Genomic DNA, 25,424 nt, shown 5'->3' with positions numbered 1-25,424 from the left:
TATCAGTTTATGCAAAAGACTTCTCAATTTTCATAGAAAGATTTATTTTGCCTCACACATTTCATCAAATTGCATGTTTAATTAAATAATATAGTCACAATAGCAATTACCACTGGCATATGTAGGTTTGGGAACAAATGCAAGTGGCTGATAGGCAGATTTGGTAAGCAAATTAACAAACAAAAATGAAGTACTTTATAAATTATTAGAAACCAATGCTTTTAATGATATTCATCATTTGCTTCAGTGATCAAATTGTCTAAGCTTACAAATTACGTGTTATCATTTATGGGAAGAAATATGAAATTTTTTTCATTTGTTAATTACTGCTTAAAATAAGCCATTATGGAATATTCCCTTCATTCAAAAGGCCATATGGGCAGTCCCAGACTCATGAAGTCCCACCCCATACAGCCACTGTTCTTGCCCTATTTGCCTACCCTCAACTCCAGAAGCCTCTCTGCTGCTCTCGTAGAGGCAGTCATGAAAAAAGAGAAGTTCTGAAAGATAGGTTTATATGTGAATGAAGGCAAGACTTGAAAAGTAGAAACAACTATCCCTAAGGGAGAACCTTAGAGCAGGATTGCTTATGTGATTACCTACCTCCCCAGAACATTCGACTGCACTGCCAGGCTTTATTCACTTTATTGTGCTACTTGACAGATATTTTACCAAGCAATTAATTGATGTTAATAATCATTTTTTAAATCACAATAAAGTACATTCAAAAGTAACTGCATAACTTAGTTCATTCTAATACTCAGCAGAGATATGACAGAAATCAAAAGTTTGGGAAGAGGTAGGTACACTGAGGAATAGGAAAGATCTCTCAGGGGGGTGGGGGACGGGCACGGTGGCTCATGCCTCTAATCCCAGCAGTTTGGGAGACTGAGGCAGGTGGATCACGAGGTCAGGAGTTCAAGACCAGTCTGGCCAAGATGGTGAAACCCTATCTCTACTAAAAATACAAAAATTAGCAGGGCTTGGTGGCAGGCACCTGTAATCCCTGCTACTCAGGAGGCTGAGGCAGAAGAATTGCTTGAACCTGGGAGGTGGAGGTTGCAGTGAGCCAAGATCGTGCCACTGTACTCTAGCCTGGCAACAGAGCAGACTACGTCTCAAAAAAAAAAAAAAAAAAAAATCTGGGGGATGGAGAAGAGTCACAGGAGGATGGGTGTCACCTGAGCGGAGAGGTACAATTATATGGAAAAGAGGTACAGAAAGGGATTTGGAGCATCCCAAAGATAAAATTTACCAGTTTCCAAATTTAGCCTATGGTCAGAAAAGAGGAAGAAACTTTCTTCAGTGTTTCTATACCACATGGCACATGTCTGCTCCCAGAGCTCAGACACATGCTATTAATAGAACAGCTCATCTGCAATGTAGATTAAGTGGGATTTGAAAAAGATGAGCTACCCTGGGAACCTAACCTCCATTCATAACATGTTCCCAAAGAAACACTTTCTTGGAGATATAAAAAAAGAAAAATGCCTTGCAAACACTTTTTAGAATACAGCATGCTCCTAGTATCCACAGAACTAAAGAATACTCACAGAGCAAAATTTAAAATGCAGAAGAGATAAAGAGAGAAAGAAACCAAAATTACCACTTGCAAGAAAGAAGCGGTTATCATTAAATCATTGTGTCTTGGTGATACCCTACAGCAATGTGCCAACCGTTTTTTTTTGTTGTTGTTGTTTGTTTTTTTTGAGACGAGTACATATGTATTCTTTTATTTATTTATTTTTTTGAGACAGTCTCACTCTGTCTCCCAGGCTGGAGTGCAATGGCGTCATCTCGGCTCACTGCAACCTCCACCTCCCAGGTTCAAGTGATTCTTCTGCCTCGGCCTCTGGAGTAGCTGGAATTACAGGTGCATGCCACCATACCAGGTTAATTTTTGTACTAAAAATTAAAATTACTAAGGCCAGGCACGGCGGCTTGTGCCTGTAATCCCAGCACTTTGGGAGGCCGAGGCGGACAGATCACCTGAGACCAGGAGTTCAAGACCAGCCTGGCCAACATGGTGAAACCTCGTCTCTACTAAAAATACAAAAACATTAGCTGGCCATGGTGGCGGACACCTGTAATCCCAGCTACTCAGAAGGCTGAGGCATGAGAATCGCTTGAGCCCCGGAGGCAGAGTTTGCAGTGAGCCAAGATCACGCCACTGCACTCCAGCTGGGCAACTGAGCGAGACTCTGTCTCTAAATCAATCAATCAATCAATCATTCAAAAAGTAGAAACAGAGTTTCACCATGTTGGCCAGGCTGGTCTCAAACCCCTGACCTCAAGTGATCTGCCTGCCTCAGCCTCCCAAAGTGCTGGGGTTACAGGCTTGAGTCACTGTGCCCACCCGCAATGTGTCAACCTTTAATAATCTTTGACCATTTGGATAAGAATCTCCTATCCTCCTGAGATTTGGATGTACCTTCACCCAAAGATTCTGTGTGTGTCTCTGCTCTAGTTAAAGTTGAGGATATGCTATTTATGCTAGCCACAATTTTGCAGATCTCTACATTCATTGATATGTAATATTCATACATGTTTATAGGGTACATATAGATCTCTACTTTTTTTCAGCTTGCATTAGGAAAAGACGGTAGGCTTTTGAATATGCTTTCTCAATCTACACATACACCCAGGAGTCCATCATATGCTCCATCCAGGAGTCATCCTCTCCAACACTGTAGAGTCTCTGCTCCATAGCAAGCTATACCTCAGTACCTCGCAATGATGTCTCATGATCACCGAAAGTGACTGTATCCAGAAACAAATTCATCTTCCCACCTACTTTCATCTCTCCCAACTCCACCATACCTGTTCTTCCTTCTCCCATCCAGATCCCCAACCCAACTCAATTAGTAGCTTCTAAATCCTAATCTTCCTCTTCTCCATCCCTAGTACCACTGCCTTAGTTCCATGGTTCATTTCTTATCTCTACTATTATAATCTCTCTGGTCTCCCAGCTTCCAGTCTCACCTCTTTCCCATAGTTTCTGTGTAGTTCTTAACCTCTAGATCCAGAGTCAAAAACTGAAATGTATATGGATTCTAAGCAGGGGATATAATTGAGTGATGCAGGCCACCTATAGAAAAATAAATGTCAATTAATACTTGACCCCAGGTGAAATGCAGGAGAGTGGTCTGTGGCAAATCCAAGAGCACATGGCCTATTCAAATGAGACAGATCTTATTCAGACACAGTGGATTGCTGCCAGCCATGTGAGAACATGAGCTTAGTACTGTAAAAATTACTCTGATGTTTCAAGAGAAGCCAGGAATTTAGATTTATGTGCACAAACTCCCAATTCTTAAGAGTTGGCAAACCAAGTTTTAAAAACCACATTGCTAATACTGAAAGCCAAACAAAACAAATCTACGGGCCAGGTATGACTTGCAGGGCTGCCATTTTGCAAACCACGCACAAGTTTAGTGGTTCTCCAACATTAGAGTACAAAATCACGCAGGCTGCTTATTAATGCAGATTCCCAGGGCCTGCGCTCAAACGATTCTGATTCTATAGGTCCACTGAGACTCCTGTATCTACATTTTTTTGCAAGCTTTCCCAGTGGCCTTGAGGCAAGTGATTCTAATGCTACTTTAATCTGTGAGAAAGGGAATCTACAGGATTAAGGGGAATGAGAAGCTTGGGAAAATGGAAACTATGTTTCTAATGCATTGAAAATACTTTAAATGTTCTCATTTTTACACTGTCCCAGGGAAGTACAACTTAGTATCATCTTTATTTCAACTCTGAACAATACTATAATACTAATCCAATAAACATAGTTTCAGTAATATATGAAACCAGTGAGAATGACAGTTTTACGAAATCATGTTTTTCCATGTACTGCACATTTCAGATCAATAGTGTGGAGATGGTTATAATTAGCATTAAAATATAAGGTGGTCTTCTAAAAAAACTATAAACATTTTATTTAAAAAAATTATCTTAAAAGTACTATTTATTTTTGGCATATTTTTAAAGAAGAAAGGAGTTGGCTGCAGTAACCCTGTATTGACTCTTGTAAAAGCAATCATTGCCCATTAATCATCTGCTTCCTTAATTCAAACTTCCTGCTGCTATATTTTCTTAAAACAAGAAATATCTATGCCACAAACTTCTTTTTTCTTTTAATTTTTATTTTTTAGAGTTGAGGTCTCACTATGTAGCCCAGGCTGGAGTGCAGTGGCATGATCATAGCTCACTGCAACCTCAAAACTCGGTTTTGGCCGGACGCAGTGGCTCACGCCTGTAATCCCAGCACTTCAGGAGGCCGAGGCAGGCAGATCACAAGGTCAGTTCAAGACCAGCCTGACCAACGTGGTGAAACCCTGTCTCAACTGAAAATACAAAAATTAGCTGGGCGTGGTGGCATGTGCCTGTAATCCCAGCTACTCAAGAGGCTGAGGCAGGAGAATTGCTTGAACCTGGGTGACGGAGGTTGTAGTGAACCAAGATCGCACCACTGCACTGCAGCCTGGGCAACAGAGCAAGACTCTATCAAAAAAAAAAAAAAAAAAAAAAACCTCTGTTTTAATTCTGAATGCATTTTTCCCTTGGAGTAAGTACGTGGAGGGGGGAGGAAGAGAAGTGACTCAGTTCCTAGTCTATTTTAATCCAAATTATTAATCTTTCCTGTCCCTAAATCTGAACCATTCATATGGAACTTACCAAATACTGAGGTAATATACAGCTGTTTTCCTTATAATATTGTAAATTCCTTGATAACAAGTACCTATATTTCACGACCTATATATTTTAGCACTAAACATATTAGGAAACTGAACTATACTACAATACATATCAAATAAAGGAATCATGTTCATGGGAAAATGTGCTCCACACGACTAAGCAAAAAGGGAGGAGAGACCAGTAGCAGAGGAAAAGCTCCTATCAGCCCCAATCTTTTTGGCAAAAAAAAATCATATGGTAGGGCAAGTAAGAGAGATGCTTCAGAAGTACACTGTTCCCACCACCATCACATTTATGAGGGTCACTGAGAACGAAACAAACAAAGAGTACTCTGATGTGATTGGGTCTCAAATTACCAAGGCAACATCAGCGGGAACGGGGAGAAAAAGGCCAGGCAATATCTTGGCTCAACATACCAGGGGAGGCCCTGCCCAAGGGCCTTTCATATGGCCAGGTATTTATAACTCAGGAAGTTCCTGTCTTCTTCATTTGTAATTAATGCTCTTCATGTTTCAAAGGGTCAAAAGGGATTTTGCCAGGATCACAAATCCCTCATGAGAAAGTAGTCTACCAAAAGATGATTCATGTCCTAAAGACCTATATCTTTTTAAAATAATTTTGTAACCCCACAAGGAACCTGAAAATTTTCTCAGCCTATACCTTGTCAAATAACATCCTGTTTCTATAGCTACAAACCACTGCATAAAAAAAGCCAGGCATGGTGGCACATGCCTGTAGTCCTAGCTGCTCAGGAGGCTAAGATGGGAGGACCCCTGGAGCCCAACAGTTCAAGGCAGCAGTAAGCCATGATCACAACATTGCATTCCAGCCTGATGACAGAGCGAGACCCTGTCTCAAAACAAGAAAACAGAAGAAAAGAAAAGAAAAGAAAAGAAAAGAAAAGAAAAGAAAAGAAAAGAAAAGAAAAGAAAAGAAAAGAAAAGAAAAGAAAAGAAAAGAAAAGAAAAGAAAAGAAAAGAAAAGAGGGAGGGAATCTCTTAATAAAAAATCCCACTTATTTAAGTGAATTATCTTAAGTAGGGGACTTGAGTTCAAATCATAGCCCTAAGACTACTTTGCCACAGTTGTAAGCAATGTATCTCTTCTCATTTTGTCGTAGGGGATTGATATATGCAAATGGAAAAGAAAATTCATGACAACACTTGATTGAGGACAACTTTATCTAGTGAGGATAACTTTACCTAGTTTCGTATGTCATAAATCTTGCAGCTTCTCTCGGAATATTCCAGGGACTATGAGACTGTCATTCAGCCTAGACACGACACATTCAGTTTGACAGCAGCAGCCTTGTAATCTAAGCTACCTGACCTTTAGAGTAGGATCTATTTGTGGAGGAAAAAAACAACAACAACAAGATCTTTAGACTTAGAGGCACAGATCTACAGAATAGTAGGCTGGGAGCAAGGGCCAATTAAGTTGCTGTAAAACAGTAAGTTACCAAAGTGTACACTATTTACAGTACATGTTTAATTTTGCAAGTTCAAAGCTGTCGAATTAAAGCATGCTAAAAGGTATCAGAATTAATAAATATCTTTATATTTACACTATAAACAGGCCAATTACCAGAAAGTTTGGACATAAGATTTTAGACTTCATGATATTTCCAACTGTAAAATATCTAAAGTAAGATATGATTATAAGCTCTGATCACACCACTGTCCTGCTCAAATACTCTACATGGGTTATAGAATGAATTCCAAATTGTTTATGGTGAGCGCCGAATGCTTATGTAATCAAGCTGCAGTCTCTCCATCCCAACTGACCTCCACCACTCTCACACATACATCTGGGCCTCACTAGGCTAACTCATATTTTTCCTCAAACATGCCCTAACTTCCTAGCCCCCTTGCAGTTATGCATTGTTATGGACTGAATGTCTGTGTACTCCTAAAATGTATACCTTGAAACTCTACCCCCACCCCATGTAATGGTAGTAGGACGTGGGGTCTCTGGGAGGTAATAAGGATTAGACGAGGTCATGAAGGTAGAGCCTTCATGAATGTGATTAGAGACTGTAAAAGTCACAAGAGAGCTTGCTTTCACTCTCCATTCTCCACCATGTGAGGATACCATAAGAAGTCAGCAGTTTGCAACCCGGAAGAGGGCCCTTACCAGAACTCCATCAAGCTGGTACCCTAATCTTGGACTTCCAGTCTCCACAACTGTGTGTAATAAATTTCTGTCGTTCATATGCCACCTAGTCTATGGGACTTTGCTATAGTAGCCTGTGCTGACTGAGATACCCATATTTGTCTCACTACAGAGAATGCCCTTTCTCTATGCTATCACAATAACTGTTTTAAAAAAAATCCCTGCACTTTAAGACTCTCTTCTACTGCCTATCTTTCCATGAAGTCATCCCTAATACTTCATTTGGAATTAACACCATTTGTGCTCCCATAGCACCTTTTCCTTCTACAGTAGCACTTATCACATTTCACCCAGCACCACAGGTTTGTATATATCAGATTCTCCAACTCTATGTTTCTAGTGGGTAGGAGTTCTTTATTTTAACCCTGATAATGCTTAGCACAGCACTGAGGTGAGCTTCTCCAAAACACTTATTAAATTGGATTAAGTATTGAACATGAAGAATTTCAGAGCTAGAATATTACCAACTGAGTAGCTTGCCCAAATCATCAGTAATAAAACCATATATAGCTACAAATTAGATGTTTGTGGACAATTCCCAGCCAATTTCTCAAGCTCTATTATTTCTCAACTAATGTAATCCAACAAAAAGGAAATGTGTTAAGCGGCATTTATTAGACTCCTAATAGAATCTGTGATAGGAGAAAAGTAAAACATATTTATGTAAAAAATAGAAAATTATAGCACATTTCTAGATTTTAAATATAGCCTGTTACTTCTAAGAAGAAGACAGAATGCTATCATAAAATACCATGTATTTTGGAATCAGAATCAGTTAACCTCTCTGAGACTCATTTTCCATATTTGTTAAATGTAAGAAACAACTACACCTACCATACATGTTTATAATAAAAAATTAACATGGTGATGTAAAGCTCCTAGAACAACATCTGAAATACTGTAGGTGCTCACTAAACGTTAGTCCCCTCTCTATCCCACTTCCGAGTTGGTGAAAAATATTTCCTATGATCACCTACATTCAGTCATAAAACAAGTTCAGTCACAACCTTCTAAGATCTTAATATTTTAAAATCAATGACACTTAAAACAAATATGTGCCTTTACATAACTCTAAACTTGCATACATGATAATCCCACTATTAAGAATGGCTTGCCTTGGCTGGTCTGAAGGTAGTGAGTTATCTCAAATGATCGTTCACAGTCAGTTACAGATCCAACTCCTTGTTCTATTCTTTCCCCCTCTTCTCACTACTGCACTTGACTAGTCTTAAAAAAAAAAAAAAAAAATTGCCTGCTAATCTTACAAAGCTATTCTTCATTCCTAAGACCCAAATCAAATGTTACCTCTGTGAAGTCTTTCTTCTCCCTACCACGCACAGTATGCAGCATTCCCAAGAGCGTTCTCCTCATGCCTATTTATTATAGAATTTACTACTTTATACATACCTGTCATTTTCTCATTAGGCCATGAGCTCCTCAAGAGTAAGACCTGCATATAGTTATGTTTATACCCTCAGCATGATGCCCCATGCATAACAAGGATTTGATGTGTCTGGAAGGCACACTATAACATACATTTATAATAAGGACAACTGTTAATATGGCCATGCATGCAGCAGAATGAACTGGCTCTCTATGGGAAACTGAAGGGGAATGACATGATCATGTCACCTTCAAGCAGGCAATAAAGGGTTTAAGAGTTATATAAAGAACTAGAAAGAAAGTACTTAGGATTCACTGAGAACAGAAAAAAGAGGAGGTTATTTCAGGCATATGAGACAATACACCTAACAGTTTCAACTTTTAAAAGGGGGGCAAATTAAAAAAGGAAGAAGATACAATTTGGCACTTAATAGTAGCCCTAAAAATAAAAATACAGTGGGACCTGATGAGTTGAATGAGAAGTAGTCACTGACTTTCACTGGTCAAATAGGGAAGTTAACCTTCATTCAACTGGACCAGAAATCATAAAGGTCAGTCAGTGACAATAGAGTAATACAGTCTGGTGATAAGTGAAGCAAGTAAACCTTAGCTTGAAAAGGTAAACCTGATAAAGAGTGTGTGTGTGTCCATGTGTGTCTGTGTATGTGTTTGTATGTGTTTTGAGAGCGTCAAGTTAATTTTTATTTTTCCTGTAAAGAGGAAAAATATTAAAAACACCACCATAAAGTATTTCAGGTGTTATGCAGTTTTTAGTAGAACTGCAACACAGTCAGGAGATGCCTCTCAGCAACCGATGACAAAGTATCAAACTTAGATGTCACAGTAGATAGAAAAGTTTGGCATCATCTGCATCTGCATTTCCATCCAGGTGGTATTTGAAGAGGCATATGATTGCCTGCAATTGTATGTGGAGAAGAACAGATAACAGTGAGAAGTTTTGAGATGGAAGGCAAAGAAAGCTGGCACTTTAGCAGTCAGCAAATCAAGAGGCAGAAGCTGTCAGAGAAGACTGTACCATAGAATCTGAAATCCAGGCCAGGTGCATGGCTCAGGCTTGTAATCACTTTGGGAGGCTGAGACGGGCGGATCGCTTGAACCCAGGGGTTCGAGAGCAGCCTGGGTAACATGGCGAAACTCCATCTCCACGAAAAATACAAAAATTAGCTGAGCATGATGGCATGCCCCTGTAGTCCCAGCTACTCAGGAGGCTGAGGTGGGAGGATCGCTTAAGCCTGGGAGGTCGAGGCTGCAGTGAGCCGTGATTGTGCCACTGCACTCTAGCCTGGGTAACAGAGGGAGACCTTGTCTCAAAATAATATATAAATAAATAAAATTTATATAGATGATGAGTTAAAAGTCACCAGCCTCAAAAGTTGTTGAAGTATCAAATAATCCACAGATGGAAAAATAGCCTTTTAAACTCACTAGGAGGAAAATGAATATTTTCCTTAGATGTCACAAATGAAGTAAGTGATAAAAGGTATAGTTGACAACTAAAAAGTTGACAACAGTGCCATCCACCAGATTTCCGGTAGTAGAAAAGAAGAAAATGCAAATAAAATTGGCGGGAGTCAATGAAACAAACCATGCTTCCGTGAAGACAGGAATTAGCTGACTCTGTCTGAATAGAGAGGAAAGGAGAGAATGGAAAGTAAAGAACGGCTGAGGAGGCACAAACATTTTTCACACTAAATATACAAAAAGTTTTTCACACTAAATATACAAAGTGTTATAGGGTCTAAAGCAGAGTCTCTTAACCTTGACATTTTACACTGAATAATTCTTTGTGCTGGAGAGAATGTCCTATGATTGTAGGATAGAGAACAGCAACCCGGGCCTCTATTCACTAGATGCCAGTGTAGCACCCTCCCCTAGTTGTGAGAACCAAAAATGTCTCCAGACATTACCAAACGTTCCCTGGGAGGTAAAATTAGCCCCCACTGAAAATCACCAGTCTAAAGAAAAAGAACAACATGCTTTTTGGGACACGGGAATGCTATATCCTTACATATTTATCCATAACACAAAGCCCTTTGGGTCAGATGGAGTGAAAAACAAAAGAACATCAACAACCAGGACTATATTTAGAGAAAATATGAATTTGTAAAAATTGGTAAGAGGTATTTGAAAGACAGAAATTTACTAAGATTCTTAGTCTGCTTAATTATCAGCTTTCCCAGTTATGTCTCTATCATTGTGAGAGCTTAAGATATCCTTCACTTTCTAGTTTCATGCTGTATTGTACACAGTTGTATGAACAGAACCAATGTAGAAATATTAGCTCATTAACATTGGTAATCAAGCCAGGTACAGTGGCTCATTCCTATAATCCAAGTGAGAGGCTGAGTTGAGACAGGAGGATCACTTGAGGCTAGGAGTTCCAGACCAGCCTGGGCAACATAGCAAAATGCTGTCTCTACCAAAAAAAAAAAAAAAAAAATTAGTGGGGCATGGTGGCAAATGCCTGTAGTACCAGCTACTTGGGATACTAAGGGAGGATGATCACCTGAACCCAGGAGTTTGAGTTTGCAGTGAGCTAAGCTCATGCCACTGCATTCCAGTCTGGGCAACAGAGCAAAAAAAAAAAAAAAAAAAAAAGAGTTTAAGATTAGTAATTATAAGAAACAGGCCACAATTTTAGGCTCCAGACACATACTGGTATATTCATAATCTAGTTTACCTGTCACATTTTTAAAAATTAAGGGCTTTTTCTTTGGGGAACAACGATGGATCAAACTAAGGGGACTAGAACTCAAACTACATTATACACTTCCATATTGTTTGGCACTTAACGCCCGTAGTTTAGGGCTCTATTACTCGTCACACGTCAACACAAAAATAGTTTGTCACAACACTTTCTGCAAACTAATTAAAAAGATAGCACTTGGCTGAATATACCACACTTTTATAGCAGCCAATCTTTAGGCGAAGCACACGCAGGAAGCAGCAGGAGAGGGTAGGTGGTTCTTGGCACTCCCCTAAACAAGAAACAATGCATATCGCGTACTTGTGTAACAGGAGATGGCATTAATTTTTCCAAAGCACTTCACTTCATGCGAAAGATCACAAACAGAAAGGAAGTGGGCAATAGAGGAGAGAGAGAAACTAAAAGATGAACTCGGCATTATGACCTGCAATGTAACCTCTTCAGAAGCTAGTCTCTGCAAGGCTGACATACAAACAACAAGAAAATCATATGCAATGTGCAATAGTAGTAAAGTACACAGGCCTTTTGCTGGCCATGCAATTAGTTAATAAAGGCCAGACTGTCAGACAGGTATTTTTTTTTTTTTTTTCCCCCAGTGGTGGGCTATCACAGGCTGGTATTTTTAAGAACTGTGTTCAAGTAGCCTTAAAATCCACAGCCATATCACTTTTGTCCTGGTGGCTTTTTCTTAGTGGTCACATTTCTGACCCATTACTTCATGGCAGTGATTCAAAGAATTTTTTTTTTTTTTTTTTTGACAATGCCACTAAAATGAATGGCTCCTGAACTCTGTCTTCTAAATTACACATAAGCAGAGTGCAAATCTAGGCTAGGTCCCACCATCACCAGTCTAGAGAACCACTAGGTCTTCAGTTCAATTTACAGCTACCTTGACGTTCTCAGGCAGTATAGAAAATTGTGGTGTAAAACATACATTTTATAGTCATATTGGTCTTGAATTCGATTTTTTTTAAATATTTTATGTTATTTTATTTTTTTGAGACAGAGTCTTACTCTGTTGCCCAGGCTAAAGTGCAGCAGCGGATCTCAGCTCACTGCAACCTCTGCCTCCCAGGATCAAGCAATTCTCCTGCCTTAGTCTCCCGAGTAGCTGGGATTACAGGTGCCCACCACCATGCCTGGCTAATTTTTGTATTTTCGGTAGAGACAGGGTTCCACCATGTTGGCCAGGCTGGTCTTGAACTCCTGACCTCTGGTGATCCACCCGCCTCGGCCTACAAAAGTGCTGGGATTACAGGTGTGAGCCACTACACCCAGCCCCACATTGGTCTTCAATTCTAAATTCACCTTTGCATATTCTCGGGCCAGTTACTCGTCTGCTCAGAGTTGTTTTCTTCACCTATAAAATGATTGCTGTGAGGATGAAGTGAGTTCAAACTGATCAAGGAGACAATCTGCCATCAATCCCTGAGCATCCCCTGCTCATTCTTGCTGGCTATGGCAAGACTAAAAGGCACTGCCAGTATTTCACTGTGGCCATTTCCCATGGCTGTGTTTGCAGCAAACAACCTTGAGGACGAGGTGGTATCTCCCCACCCCAATGACCAAGCTGACTTCTTAATGCTACAAAATTGGCAAACCCCCAAGCTCATTGTTCCTCTCCTGCAATGCGACTGACTCCATTTGTGGCCATCATGCTGGTCTACCTATGAGGGGCCTTATGGTCATAGTGAACCAGCATGTCATGCTGACATTCTGGCTACTGCCTTTGCAATGAATAATAAACTGTCTTTTGTCCGTCGGGTCTTCTGCAATCATCCATGAAACAGTAACAGGTAGGTAAGTACGGGAAAATCCCAGACCTTGCACAGTTCTTAACAAATACATGCAAAGCACTTTGAACAAAAACTGGTACCTATGCTATTGTGTACTACTGAGAATCACCTCTGGGAAGGCTTGCATACTGTACTTGGTCACTGAACCAAAGCAACCACCCAAGAATCAGGATGACACAGAGGAAGCCAGCACTCCCTAGGGCTCAGACCATTACCTTCCGTACAATTCATAAAAGAATGTTGGCATGGCCTTCACTAGAGTAGGCTAACCCAGACTCCAGAAACAGGACAATAAAGTTAACTGGGATATTCACTCTTTAGCATTCAGCCTTAAACAATCATCTTTCATAATTCCAACTTTTTGTCTAACTGGAATCCAGAGGTCTTGTATTTATGTTAGGGTAGATGTATTACAGCTTTCAATAAACTTTGACTCCCAGTATGCCAGAGCTAAATGGAACTTTGTAGATCATCTATTTCGATTCCCTTATTGTACAGAATAAACTGACACCCAGACAGAAGAAAAATAAATGACTTGTCCAGAGTCACATTTTTAAAAAGTAGTCGGTTTATCTCCATATGACCTTTTTTTAAAATTTTTATTTTCTTTTAGAGTCAGGGTCTCACTGTCACCCAGGCTGGAATGCAGTGGTATGATCACAACTCACTGCAGCCTCAACCTCCTGGGCTCAAGCAATCCTCCTGCCTTTCCCAAAGTGCTAGGATTACAGGCATCAGCCACTGCACCCAGCCCAACCTTTTTAAATAACCAGAAACAAACTCCTAAAAAACACTTACCAAGATCAGTTAAATATCCTATTTAGCTTATTTCAACTCTATATAGCATATTAAAAACTTTTAGATTCCATAAAATACAATGTAGGCATCTTGAAAAACATGAAGTGGTGATACTAAGATCAAAATGAAGTTTCGACTAGTTCATAACTACATGGTGATGAGTGAGGATAGGAAATGCTTTAAAATAAATCTCTGTCGCATTCAGTAATTGATTTAACATCCAACGGCCATCCTTCTGCCTGTTATCTCCGTGGTCAGACAATAGGATACACCACTGATAACAGTCACAGAAATCAGTAAAAACAACAAGAAATAAGATGTCCTTCAGAGTTATAAACATGCAAGTAGTAACATTATTTAAGGAGGAGAGAGGAGGTTGAAAGTAGGGACTTGTAACATACCTTGATCTACAATTAGCTATAACAGAACCCATAGGAAGAATGTGAAAAATTGGGCCCAGAGCCCTACACAGTTCCTACTGTAAAGCGTAACTAATACCCCAGTTCCATTTTACACAGAGATAATGGCCATTTAAAATCTAGTATTTTGTCCCAGACCGACTCAGCTTATTTAAAAATGTAGGATTTGGCTCTCATGGGAACTTACAAGACCATCTGAATGCAGTTTGATGAAGCAAGTATAGGTTGTAATGAAGAAGCCTAAGAATTTGAGATAAGAGAATACAGGGAAGCCCTACTTTCGTAAAACAAACACGTGGAAATCTGAACTGCCAGCATGGATAAAATCCAGGCCATTTTTGAATCATAAACTTATTCTTCCCTGTAATAGCTTGTTTAAAGACCATTAGCGCCAGGCGTTGTGGCTCATACCTGTAACTCCAGCACTTTGGGAGGCCGAGGCAGGCATATCACTTGAGGCCAGGAGTTCAGGACCAGCCTGGCCAAAATGGCAAAACCCCATCTCTACTAAAAATACAAAAACAATTAGCCAGGTGGGATGACGCACACCTGTGATCCCAGCTACACAGGAGGCTGAGGCAGGAGACTCTTTTGAACCCAAGAAGCGGAGGTCGCAGTGAGCCGAGATCACGCCACTGCGCTTCAGCCTGGGCAACAGAGCAAGACTCTGTCTCAAAAAAAAAACAAAAAAAAAAAACAAAAAAAAGACCATTAGCTAGTCAACCAAAGTGGGGGTGGGGAGGTGGAGAATGTAAATTAATGCAATGTCAATGAAAAACAAGCTGAGGGCACCCTAAGAAATTTATTTTCACTCACAAATATTTTATGTACACATTGATTCTTCTGAAAAACGTTGATTTTGTAATGTGAGGTACTAGACTGCAGAGCATATTATTAGAGGAAATGCCTCTGCCAAAATTGTTTTAACCCATCTTAACTTCCTATATGTTCTTGCCCTGTATCATGAGCAATGAAAGTGGAAATAAGTATGGTACAAACTTCAGAAAACAATGCAGCTGGGCACGCTAGCTCATGCCTGTAATCCCAGCACTTTGGGAGGCCCAGGAGGGCGGATCACTTGAGGTCAGGAGTTTGAGACTAGCCTGGGAAACACTGTGAAATCCCATCTCTACTAAAAATACAAAAATTAGCTGGGCGTGGTGGTGCATGCCTGTAATCCCAGGTACTTGGGAGGCTGAGGCAGGAGAATCGCTTGAACCCGGGAGGCGGAGGTTGCAGTGAGCAGAGATCGGGCCACTGCACTCCAGTATGGGTGACAGAGTGAGACTCCATCTAAAAAAAAAAAAAAGGAAAAAAAAGAAAAAATGCAGCCTAGATAACGTGTAACCATATGAAACTCTGTGAAACAATTATGTCAAGAAAATTGCTAAAAGGAGTGCAGAAAGGGAGGAGCCTTAAGTCGGGGAAGATAATGAACATATTGAACTACAACCTAGGCCCTCAGGGGCACAGCCATCTACATTTGAAGATTTCAATAATTCAAAAGCAAAAGTAATCAGGTATAGGATATTACATAGATATACATCTTACATTCTTTTCTCAGAACCAATGACAAATAAGAAATCCCTACTCAAAATGAAGTTTCGCTCTTGTTGCTCATGCTAGAGTGCAATGGTGCAATCTTGGCTCACTGCAACCTCTGCCTTCTGGGTTCAAGCGATTCTTCTGCCTCAGCCTCCCAAGTAGCTGGGATTACAGGCGCCTCCCACCATGCATGGCTAATTTTTGTATTTTTAGTAGAGATGGTGTTTCACCATGTTGGCCAGGCTGGTCTCAAACTTCTGACCTCAGGTGATCCACCCGCCTCAGCCTACCAAAGTCCTGGGACTACAGGTGTGAGCCACCATGCCCGGGCTCCTTGCTGAATTTCTTATCAGATATGAGACTAAAATCCATCAGGTTTTAAATGTAGTAGCTAGCCCATATGGCGCCTCTGTGTGAATCAGAAAATGTGGCCCCAGGAAGACATAGTCTTGGAACTGGCACATGATTTGGTAAGTGGTGTGGCCTCTGTGGTCTCACACCCTTGATCAGGGCCCACCCATATGTACTGACCTGGTCTCTGTTATATGTATACATTATTAAAGCTCACAATGCAAGTGTACAGCCTATACAAGGTCTTACTATCTACATATAGAATCTTTGTAAACAGTTTCAGCCAGCACAATAGACTACTAAGCATTTAAGACTTTATCAGTGATGGCTTTTCAGAGCGCAAAAAACACCACCTCCATAGTTTTCCTCCCTCCCCTGGGCCAAACAAAAGAAGAAATTGCCAGTTGTCTGGCTCTAACAATTATCACTCATCTGTCTGTTTTGAGGAAAACTTCCCAACTGACTGGGTTGGTAAACGGTCAGTCTAGAAGTTACAGGCTAGGATTACTAGCCTAAATCTACTTGAGTCTATAGTTAGTGAAATTATTTGCCTATTGCCTCTCAGCACAATAACAGCACTAAACTGCTGTCTGGAAAGTAGTAGTTACACAATTTCTTTAGTAAATCTGTGTGGAGTCTAGGACATTTGCCCAAGTTGATTTCTCATATTTACCCACTCCACCCATCCCCAGCTCCATCACCTCATTAGTGTAGTCTGGTTTTCTGTAAGCCCACAAACATCTCAATAAGGATAACTTCTTTGTAAAGGTTTACTCACCCAATTACCCAAATTTAGCAACCTAGACTATATCAAAGGGGCTGAAAACAAAGATAGACCAAACTGGCATTTGTTCTGAAATAAAACTAGAGCCAGTAACATAAACTTAGTTGTTGTGGTGGGGTGTGTGTGTCAAAGAGTCATATGAACCCTTTATCTAGAGAAATGAAGAATAATTTTCCTTTGCCTAACTATCTACAGCATTTCCCTGAAAGGAAAATTCTTACACATAAGCCCCACCCCACTTCACAAATTGCAAAATGAAGAATTAGTGATTGCCCAACCAGCGAGTAAAGCCAAAACTAATTTGTTCTATTTTTGATGGTACATAATAGCTGTTCCAAGGAGTCTACCCACCCTCGTATAGTCAACCTTTCCAGATACTTCTACAGAATTAAAGACAGAAGTGAACTTAATTTGGGCTGATGCTTTATGATAGCACTTTATGTGGAGTAAATCTGAATAACATTTTACCAGTAATTTAAAGCTGTATTTGTTTAAGGAGTTCAGTGACATGTACATTAATTAGGTACACATCTGATCAGAAATCTAATCTTTTTAGGCAATCATTAATATTTGATTATGGAATGAATGCTAGATGATACCAAGGAATATGTTAATTTCAATTTTTAAAGATGTGACAGTATGTAGGAGTAAAATGACAAGAGATTTGCACTAAAATACTTTAGCAAGGGAAAATAAAGGATGGATCAAGCAAATGTTGCAAAATGTAGATAACTTATATCTGGGCAATGGATAGATGGTGGTGGTTCATTGTACTATTCTACTTTTTAGCACGTTTGAAAATTTGTTTAAGTTTTTGTAAAAAAAAAAAGTCTTATTAACTAGCTTATATTATGAAGTTTAAACGTTTATCTCTTTTACTTTTAGCTTAATAACACACCAACAAATTAACGGTTGGTTAAAATTCCTCTTAATTTTGAGCAGATCTTTCTTTTTAAAGCCTGGATGTCTATGATATCACAGAACAACAAATAGATTATTTGTTGTTAAATAGATTTTTTAAAAAGGATTGTACCCAAAATCTCTTCTCCCTTGGGTGAGTGCCAGAACTGCCAGGTGATTGAGTCAACAGCCATTTTGGAATAATTCCTTCCTAATGAAGTGTTGCATTCCTACCAAGCCTGCCTTAATAGTCACCTAGAAGCTTCTCACTCATTCATAGGCCACACTGTATACAGCTGGTGGCCAATATGCTGGTATGTATTTGTAGCAAGGTAGCTTACTCTCCTTAAAGCAATACAGTAAAATCTTCAGTAAACCAAAGCCTGTGTAAATGGTGATAAGTAAGAATTTTGTTTTCTACATTCTTTCACGAGAAAGGGACCAATACCTTTCCCTGCCAGGTAACCTCACACAAAGCCAGTTAAATAACAGAATTCAGTTGTTTGTGTAAGCTACAGCCAGAGTATATTATTTGGAAACAGATTCAGCCTGATCAGGAAAATAAGTTTTAAATCAGTATGAGTTCATTTCTTTCCATTACTGACATTCACAATAAATAGCTATGTGAAAATATATCTTAATCTTTCTTTAAATGCATCAGTTTTGAGCTGTATCCCACAATGGGTATCTTCACAACATGCCCACTTGGATATCAAGTTTATAACTATATTTTAAGTCACCTGGACATCATAGTTTTTCCTGTCTTGAGGGGAAAAAAATGTATCAAACACCCCAAATCCAGGAAAAGGAACTGGTCTCTTCTGCATGGTAGACTGGAGTTGGGTCTTCAATAATAACCCCTGTGGTGCTAGTGGTACCTGGTAACATTTAACCAGATGTGCTGATTTATATAAATTAGCCTATATTACGTATGCTGTTATTTACAGTGTTCTTTGAGAGCAGGTTGGAAAAGAATATGATTTCACTTCAGTAACATGTTGCTACTGCCAGAGCTTAATAATATCTAGGTGGATTACAATTATAATTGTTACAAAAAGGAACAAAAGAAGAAAAATTGAATAACTTTTTCACCTTCAGAGTCCCTGAAGTACAATGACTCAGTGCTATGGATAATTTCGACAATGGAGGTAGCTTTTAAACTTATCTCTAAATCAGTCCCCTTAACACTTCAGTGACTCAGTTTCCTTATTTGTACAAAGGCAGTAAGCTGCCTGACAAGGCATAATGTCACAGATATCAAATGGAAGTTTTGATTTAAAAAATTTTAAAGCCTCAAAGTGACACAATGAAAGAAAAGGGTAGACTGGTTCTTCAAAAAACTATCATGGAAAAAAATTAGACTCACATCTTATATTCGTTCAACAGAATGAAATCTTAGTAAAAGGAAAGAATGTATATTCCTCCAAAGGGACAAATGGTATTGGGGAGAGAATAAGGAATCTTTCAACATATAACCATATCATGGTACTTTATACAATCATAACGTTAGCACTGTCAAAATGCAAGAAAGACATTAAACCATCCAACCATAATCATATCTGATTCAAGTAATATAAGGGGTTAATAAAAATGCTCTATATTTGTATAACAACATAGAATTTCCTAATGCTTTCTCATTCATTACTGTATTTTATCTAAAACACCTTGTGAAGAAAATCAGGTAGGCAGCATTATCTCCAACTGGCAGACATTAATCAAAGAGCTCAAACTTCTGGTGCTAAATGGCTCATCACAAATCACAGGCAAATAAAAGATAGATGGGACACTGGAACCCAGGTCTTTTGGTTCTCCGTTCCATATTCTTTTGCCAATAATCTGAAGTCTCCTGCTAATAACAGTAAAATGTTACTTGGCTCATCATTGTTGGTACTGTTTCTGTGCTTGGAAGTTTAGGCTCTGACATCACAAGAATTCGAACAAGCGGGAAGGTAGAAGAGTTCTCACAGCCCTGAAGAAGTTTACTGAGTTTCAAAATTGGAGAAAAGACAAAGAGGAATGTATTGATAGGTTCATAGGTTCATTTGAAGAATTACATATACTAAAAAAAAAAAAAAAAAAAAAAGCACATACAAATAAAATTTTTTTAAAAAGCCTCTTTTCACCAGTTTGCACTCTCAAAACATCTGATACATAGGGAAAAAAATCCCCAGCTAATAATTATTTACTGAGTAGTTTTGCACCCAAGCACCGGCCTGCCAGGCTTTCAAGAATAGACATAAAATGGGACCCATTCCCAGAGGCAGTTTAAAATCTTTGCAGAGACAAGATCGGCATGTAACATTCAGACTCATGACAGTTATGAGTCCACAAGAAGGAAAGCCCTCACTAAACTGAAGTAATCGGTGAAGGTTTAATGGAAGAGTGAGAGAATATTGAGACTTGAGCTGGGCTGTGAAAGGGGGTAAAAGTTATAAAAGAGAAAGGGGTGGACATTTCAGATTTGGTGGGGATGCTCAGGGTGGGTGGTACTAAGGAGAGGCAATGGAGGGGGCAGAAGGAAACTGAGGTGCAGAAAAAAAACGCCTAGTAAATGGATGAGCTGGTAAATGGATGAATGGATGAGCTGCAACTGGAATCCAGGTCTCTACACATCAAACACTCTTTTATGCCACTCTGCTCCTTCTAAATGGTATTCCTGCCTCCATTCTAGCATGCCTTTCCGAGAAATTCTCCAAAGTACTACATTTTTTTCCCGAAACGCAAATCTGATCAGGTCATTCTCCACCTTAATCTCTTCAATGAGCTACCCCTACTTTCAGAAAGAAGTTGAAACTCTAACATGGCATACAAGATCCATCATGATCCAGACCCCGTCTCTTTTCTAGCAAGTCCACCATGTGTACCCTTTGTTTCAGTCACATTCATCTAAATGAACTTCATTGGATATGCACCCTTATCTGTTTACCTTTGTATAATGTCATTTTTTCAACCTAGAATGCCTTCACCTCACCTATTTTCTTCAGCCTTGCTGCAAATGTCACCTACTACGATAAGCCTTTTTACTCAAGCATGCAATTCTACGTAGATGCCTCTCCATGACCACACCCCACCATGCATATTCCTATAGCAACTTATCACACTGTTTTTTTTTTTTCTTTAAAGAGATGGGTTCTCTGTCACCAAGGCTGTAATACAGTGGTATAGTCAGAGCTCATTGCAGCTTCAAACTCCTGAGCTCAAGCAATCCTCTTGCCTTAGCAGCCTGTGTAGCTGGGATTATAGGCACAAGCTACCACGTCTGGCTCACATCGCATTTTAAGCATTAATTAACTTCCCTGTCTATCTCAGTAGACTACAAGTATCTTTGTATCACCAACCCTTAGAATTATGCCTAGCACACAGTAGGTACTCAGTAAACCTGTATTGCATAAATGAAATCATTGTTGCTCCTCCCTTATCATTAAAAATCAAGACTGGGTGCAGTGGCTCACGCCTGTAATCCTAGCACTTTGGGATGTGGAGGTGGGCGGATCACTTGAGGTCAGGAATTCGAGACCAGCCTGGGAAATATGGTGAAACCCCATCTCTACAAAAATACAAAAAAGATTAGCTGGGTGTGGTGGCGCACACCTGTAATCCCAGCTGCTCGGGAGGCTGAGGCAGGAGAATCGCTTGCACCCAGGAGGCAGAGGCGGCAGTGAGCTGAGATCACACCACCACACTCCAGCCTGGGCAACAAAGCGAGACTCCATCTCAAAATAAATAAATAAATAAATAAAAACATAATTAATCCAGTTGTAAACAAATAACCAAATACTCAGGAAGTCACATAATAACCAGAAAAATTAACAAATTTGACTTTACTGTTTGAAGAACCAAAGGCTTCAGAAGTTACGCAGAAATACAAAGTCAAAAATGCAAAAACATCAAATACTGTTAGGTCACTCTACGCTACCGTGTGGTATGGGGGGTGCAGTGTTATGCATCAATATTGGCCTCTCTTAATGGTTAAGTCACTGCCTTAAATAAGTGGGATTCAAGATGTAGTTCCTTCATAACACTTACAGAGCTTTCTCTTCTACTCAATTTAACAAAATGCATTCCATGGTTGACATCAAATTACAAATTAATCTAAGATTCATGCTGTTTGATGACATGTTGCAATCTGGGCCTAACCAAAATAGTTACATAAAATCCAAAACTCTACTACTAATGCATTATTCAAAATGTGATGAGTCCAAGACAGGAACGCCTTATTTTAAAAGAATCAAAATGAAAGGGTCATTATGAGGATGCTTATATGAAGAAAACTGAAGTGAATTTCATTAAATTTTTATTTAAGTAATCTTAAATAGAAATCATTATAATGTTGAAATGCCACTCTGCAAAAGTTCTCACTAATACTCATTAAAAAGTTGAGGATATAAATGAAAGCAGTTCCTCTCCATAGAAAATATGCTTTGCAGCCTGACCAACATGGTGAAATCCCATCTCTACTAAAAATACAAAAATTAGCTGGGTGGGGTGGCACGTGCCTGTAATCCCAGCTACTTAGGAGGCTGAGGCAGGAGAATCGCTTGAACCTGGGAGGCAGAAGTTGCAGTGAGCCAAGATCGCGCCACTGGACTCCAGCCATGTCGACAGAGCGAGACTTCGTCTCAAAAAAAAAAAAAAAAAAAAGAAGAAGAAGAAGAAAAGAAAATATGCATTCCATTTCCGTTTCTCCAGATTTCTGAGGAGCTAACTGAAAACAACCAGACTACATAAGCCTTATACCTTAGGAATCCATTATACTAGAGCGACTGAATTAATTTTCCTCTGTAGTGGAAATTTTAATCTAAGCTATGTAGACATTGAGTAGTTAACTTCTTTTTACCACCACAAGAATCTGTTTCAATATCAGTCACCTATGTGGTCAATGCCATTTCCCTTGACCACACAGTGGAATCAACTGTCCTTTACTTTCTATCTTTTGTAATGCTATAGTTCTTACTCTTCCATAGGTAATGGATACCTTTGAAAAACTGATGAAAGCTATGGGGCCCAGAAAAATAAATGTACCCATATACACTCAAATATTTTCATACAATTTCAGGAGTTTAAGAACCTCTATCCCCCAAGATCACCTACACAAATAATTTCTATCACCATATGGCTCTCTTTTATAATCCCACACCACAACTCCTTTACACTCATATACACACACAAATTAAGGACTAGTTCAGAGATTATTAACATAATACTCAAAATAATAAAATTTCATCTAAGTAAAGTTTTATCTTACTAGCAAACTTCTAAGAGTCCCAGATGAATTCTTTCCTGAAAAGTTTACTAAATCTTACTGTTTGGTCAACTTGCTTGCCTTAAAATGTGCCACAATGTCTTCCTAAATTTGTTTTTGTTAACTCTGACACATCTGCTTGTAAAATCACATAAGGCTCAAAAGTTACCTTCGAGCAAAAAAAGAAAATTCGTGTCAATATTAACAAACTCTTGGATTCAAATACTTGTTCTACCGTATCAAGCTATGTTCAACACGGAACAGTGAAGTTAGCTAGGAACTGAAAATGATACAATCTCATAACTATCTAGTTACCTTGTCAAAGCAAGTAAAACATAAAAGATGAAACAGGACAAATGGCTAAAGGGAAGAGAAGAATATAATCAAGGTGTTACTACTAACAGAGATAAGTGTTTTGTTTTTTTTTTTTTTCTTTTCTCGAAAGCATACTTGTTTTAAAAGTGCAGATTCTTGCTAGATGTACCAAACCATTTGTGGAAAGTATCAGTTAACTTTTTACTTAAATTTTTAATCACTGATTAAGCCACAGTTTTGTACTGGATCCAAACCAAATGGCCAGATGCCACAAGAAACGGCTTTATTTATATGTCACCCTCTCCTTGTCTATTACAATCAAGTTGGTAGTTAAAGCTGAAATCTATACATTCAACATGTGGCTTGTGCTTCAGATCTGGACTAAGAATACAGCTATAAGGAGTATCTGCTGAATTTATACAGGAAAACCCTTTCCCCTCACACCACCCAAATTAGAAAGTTTACAAAAAGCGGAACCTTTCTGAGGAGTTGAGGAAACTCCAGTATTTCCCAATGCAATACCAGGCCTCATCGATTTCATTCCTCTGCACATTCAGTGGCAGGAAATGGACTGCTACCACCGGTTCACACTATCAGCACAGTGAGATTTGCACAGTTTGTGCCTACTGCTTTTGAGCGTTCTTAATCAACTAAGTGGAAGTACTGTACGACTATGCCTATTACACACACTCGACAGTTGGTGGTACCTCACTCAGCCTCCAACTCCCACGCGCCCCCACCCTTCCAAAGAAACGTTTCTTGGGAGAGCACATGGAGAGAGGCGAGGAGGAGGAAAAAGGCACGTAGGCGCCTCTTCCTGAGATTTCTGGTAAAGTAGAAAGACTGGGAGCATAAATAGTGCTCTTCTTGATTTGCATAGCTGTAGGTGGGCTCCCAAGGACTTGGAATAAAAAGGAGGGAGGTTCCCCTGCCCCAGACCCTACGCGTTAGGAGGCAAAACAGCAACTGACAAGAGGTGGGAGGAGAATGGAATCGCGCAAAGGCTTGCGCCCACAAGTTAGACAAACAACAGCCCTACCCAGTACTCGGGGTGTCCCCAAGTTGGGGCTGGGCCTTTCTCCTTCCCGCACCGCCTCCCGGGCTGACTACAGTGAGAAAGGGGTTAAGTAGAGAAGGGGTGCTCTTCCGCCCCCACGCCGTCTCCGCGCCTCGGCGTGGCCACTCCTTTAGCGGCTCCCCGAGTTGCACAGCGAGATCGCGGTCATCCTTGGGAGGGGGCCCCGGGTGCCCCCGTGTTCAATGGCAGGAGGATCCCGGGGCTCTCCCTGTCCCTAAGGCCGGCGGGGGCTGCGGGAGCACTCACCAATTTGGGTTTGTTTTTCGTTTCCTCTTCATTGGCGGCCCGGTTCCCCGCGCTCCGCTTGTTGCTCCGGCCCCCACCGGGTTCCTCGCTGCCGCCTCCCGCTCCCGACGCCGCCGCCCCGGGCTGCTCCATCTTTCTCCGGCCCTGTCACCTGTGCCCTATAACCCCACCTCTCCTCAACTGAGAAAGCACCTCGGGGCGCTCACACTGCCCCGCGCTGACTCGGCGGCACCTCTTCCTGAGGGAGAGAGTGTCTGCCCGGGAAGCTGCCGATTTCAGGCCCCCGGGACTCCAAGCTCCCAGGCACCCCCGACGCAACCACGCCGTTGCCACTACTCGGCGCTGGGGCAAGCCCTGCCCCTGAGCAGTTGCAATTACCACGGTCGCCGCCGCCCTCAGGGCGGTGTTTAGGGTGGAGGGAAAAGTAGGTGCCTATCTCTTTAAGAGGGCCTCAACACACGTGATTCTTCAAAGTGCCCGCATCGGCCGCCCGGGCCCGCAAAGCTGCTTCCTACTCCCGGAGCGGAGCCGGCCCCAGCTACTGAGCATGCCCGGCGCGACGACTGGAGCCTAACAGAGGACTTTCAGCTGCGGTTAGGCACGGATTTCACTTCCTAGTGGCCCAGAGAGAACAGGGAGGGAACTAGTCAAGAGAAAGGAAGGGTAGCCCATTTTAGAGATGGGGAAACTGAGGCCCGGGAGGATCCGCCTGTAAGTTTCACTGGAGGGTCAACCAGAGTATCAGCTTTCACTTCTGTGGGCCAGAGCACCTTCCCTCCCTGAGGCCTCTCGGGGGTGAGGTCCTGCTACACTCTGTGGAAAGACTTGATTGGCAAGGGAACTGGCATCCTATAGGAAAACCACCGGGAGTGCTGATTAATTGCCTCGACAGACTGTGTGGGTCAGAGTGGGAAGAGTGGGTGCTTTCTGTTGCCGTGATTACGTTGTGACCGAAGAAATACAGTTGTT

General features: G+C 40.6%; 1 protein-coding gene across 5 annotated transcripts in view; it reads right to left on the bottom strand.

Moving 5' to 3' along the window:
- Window positions 1-24,989, bottom strand: part of DIAPH2 (diaphanous related formin 2) — a 931,860-nt gene extending 906,871 nt beyond the window's left edge. For all 5 annotated transcript variants that reach the window (XM_025372654.1, XM_025372652.1, XM_025372653.1 and 2 more), the window contains exon 1: window positions 24,456-24,989. In XM_025372654.1, the coding sequence (XP_025228439.1) occupies window positions 24,456-24,587 (132 nt within the window). In that variant the 5' untranslated portion in view covers window positions 24,588-24,989. The remainder of the gene's footprint in view (window positions 1-24,455) is intronic.
- Between the last annotated feature and the right edge of the window lie 435 nt (window positions 24,990-25,424).

Source organism: Theropithecus gelada, chromosome X (genome assembly GCF_003255815.1).
Source record: "Theropithecus gelada isolate Dixy chromosome X, Tgel_1.0, whole genome shotgun sequence".
Taxonomy (NCBI): domain Eukaryota; kingdom Metazoa; phylum Chordata; class Mammalia; order Primates; family Cercopithecidae; genus Theropithecus; species Theropithecus gelada.
The sequence above is the reverse complement of the archived record's forward strand: the minus strand, read 5'-3'. Positions and strand labels throughout refer to the sequence as shown.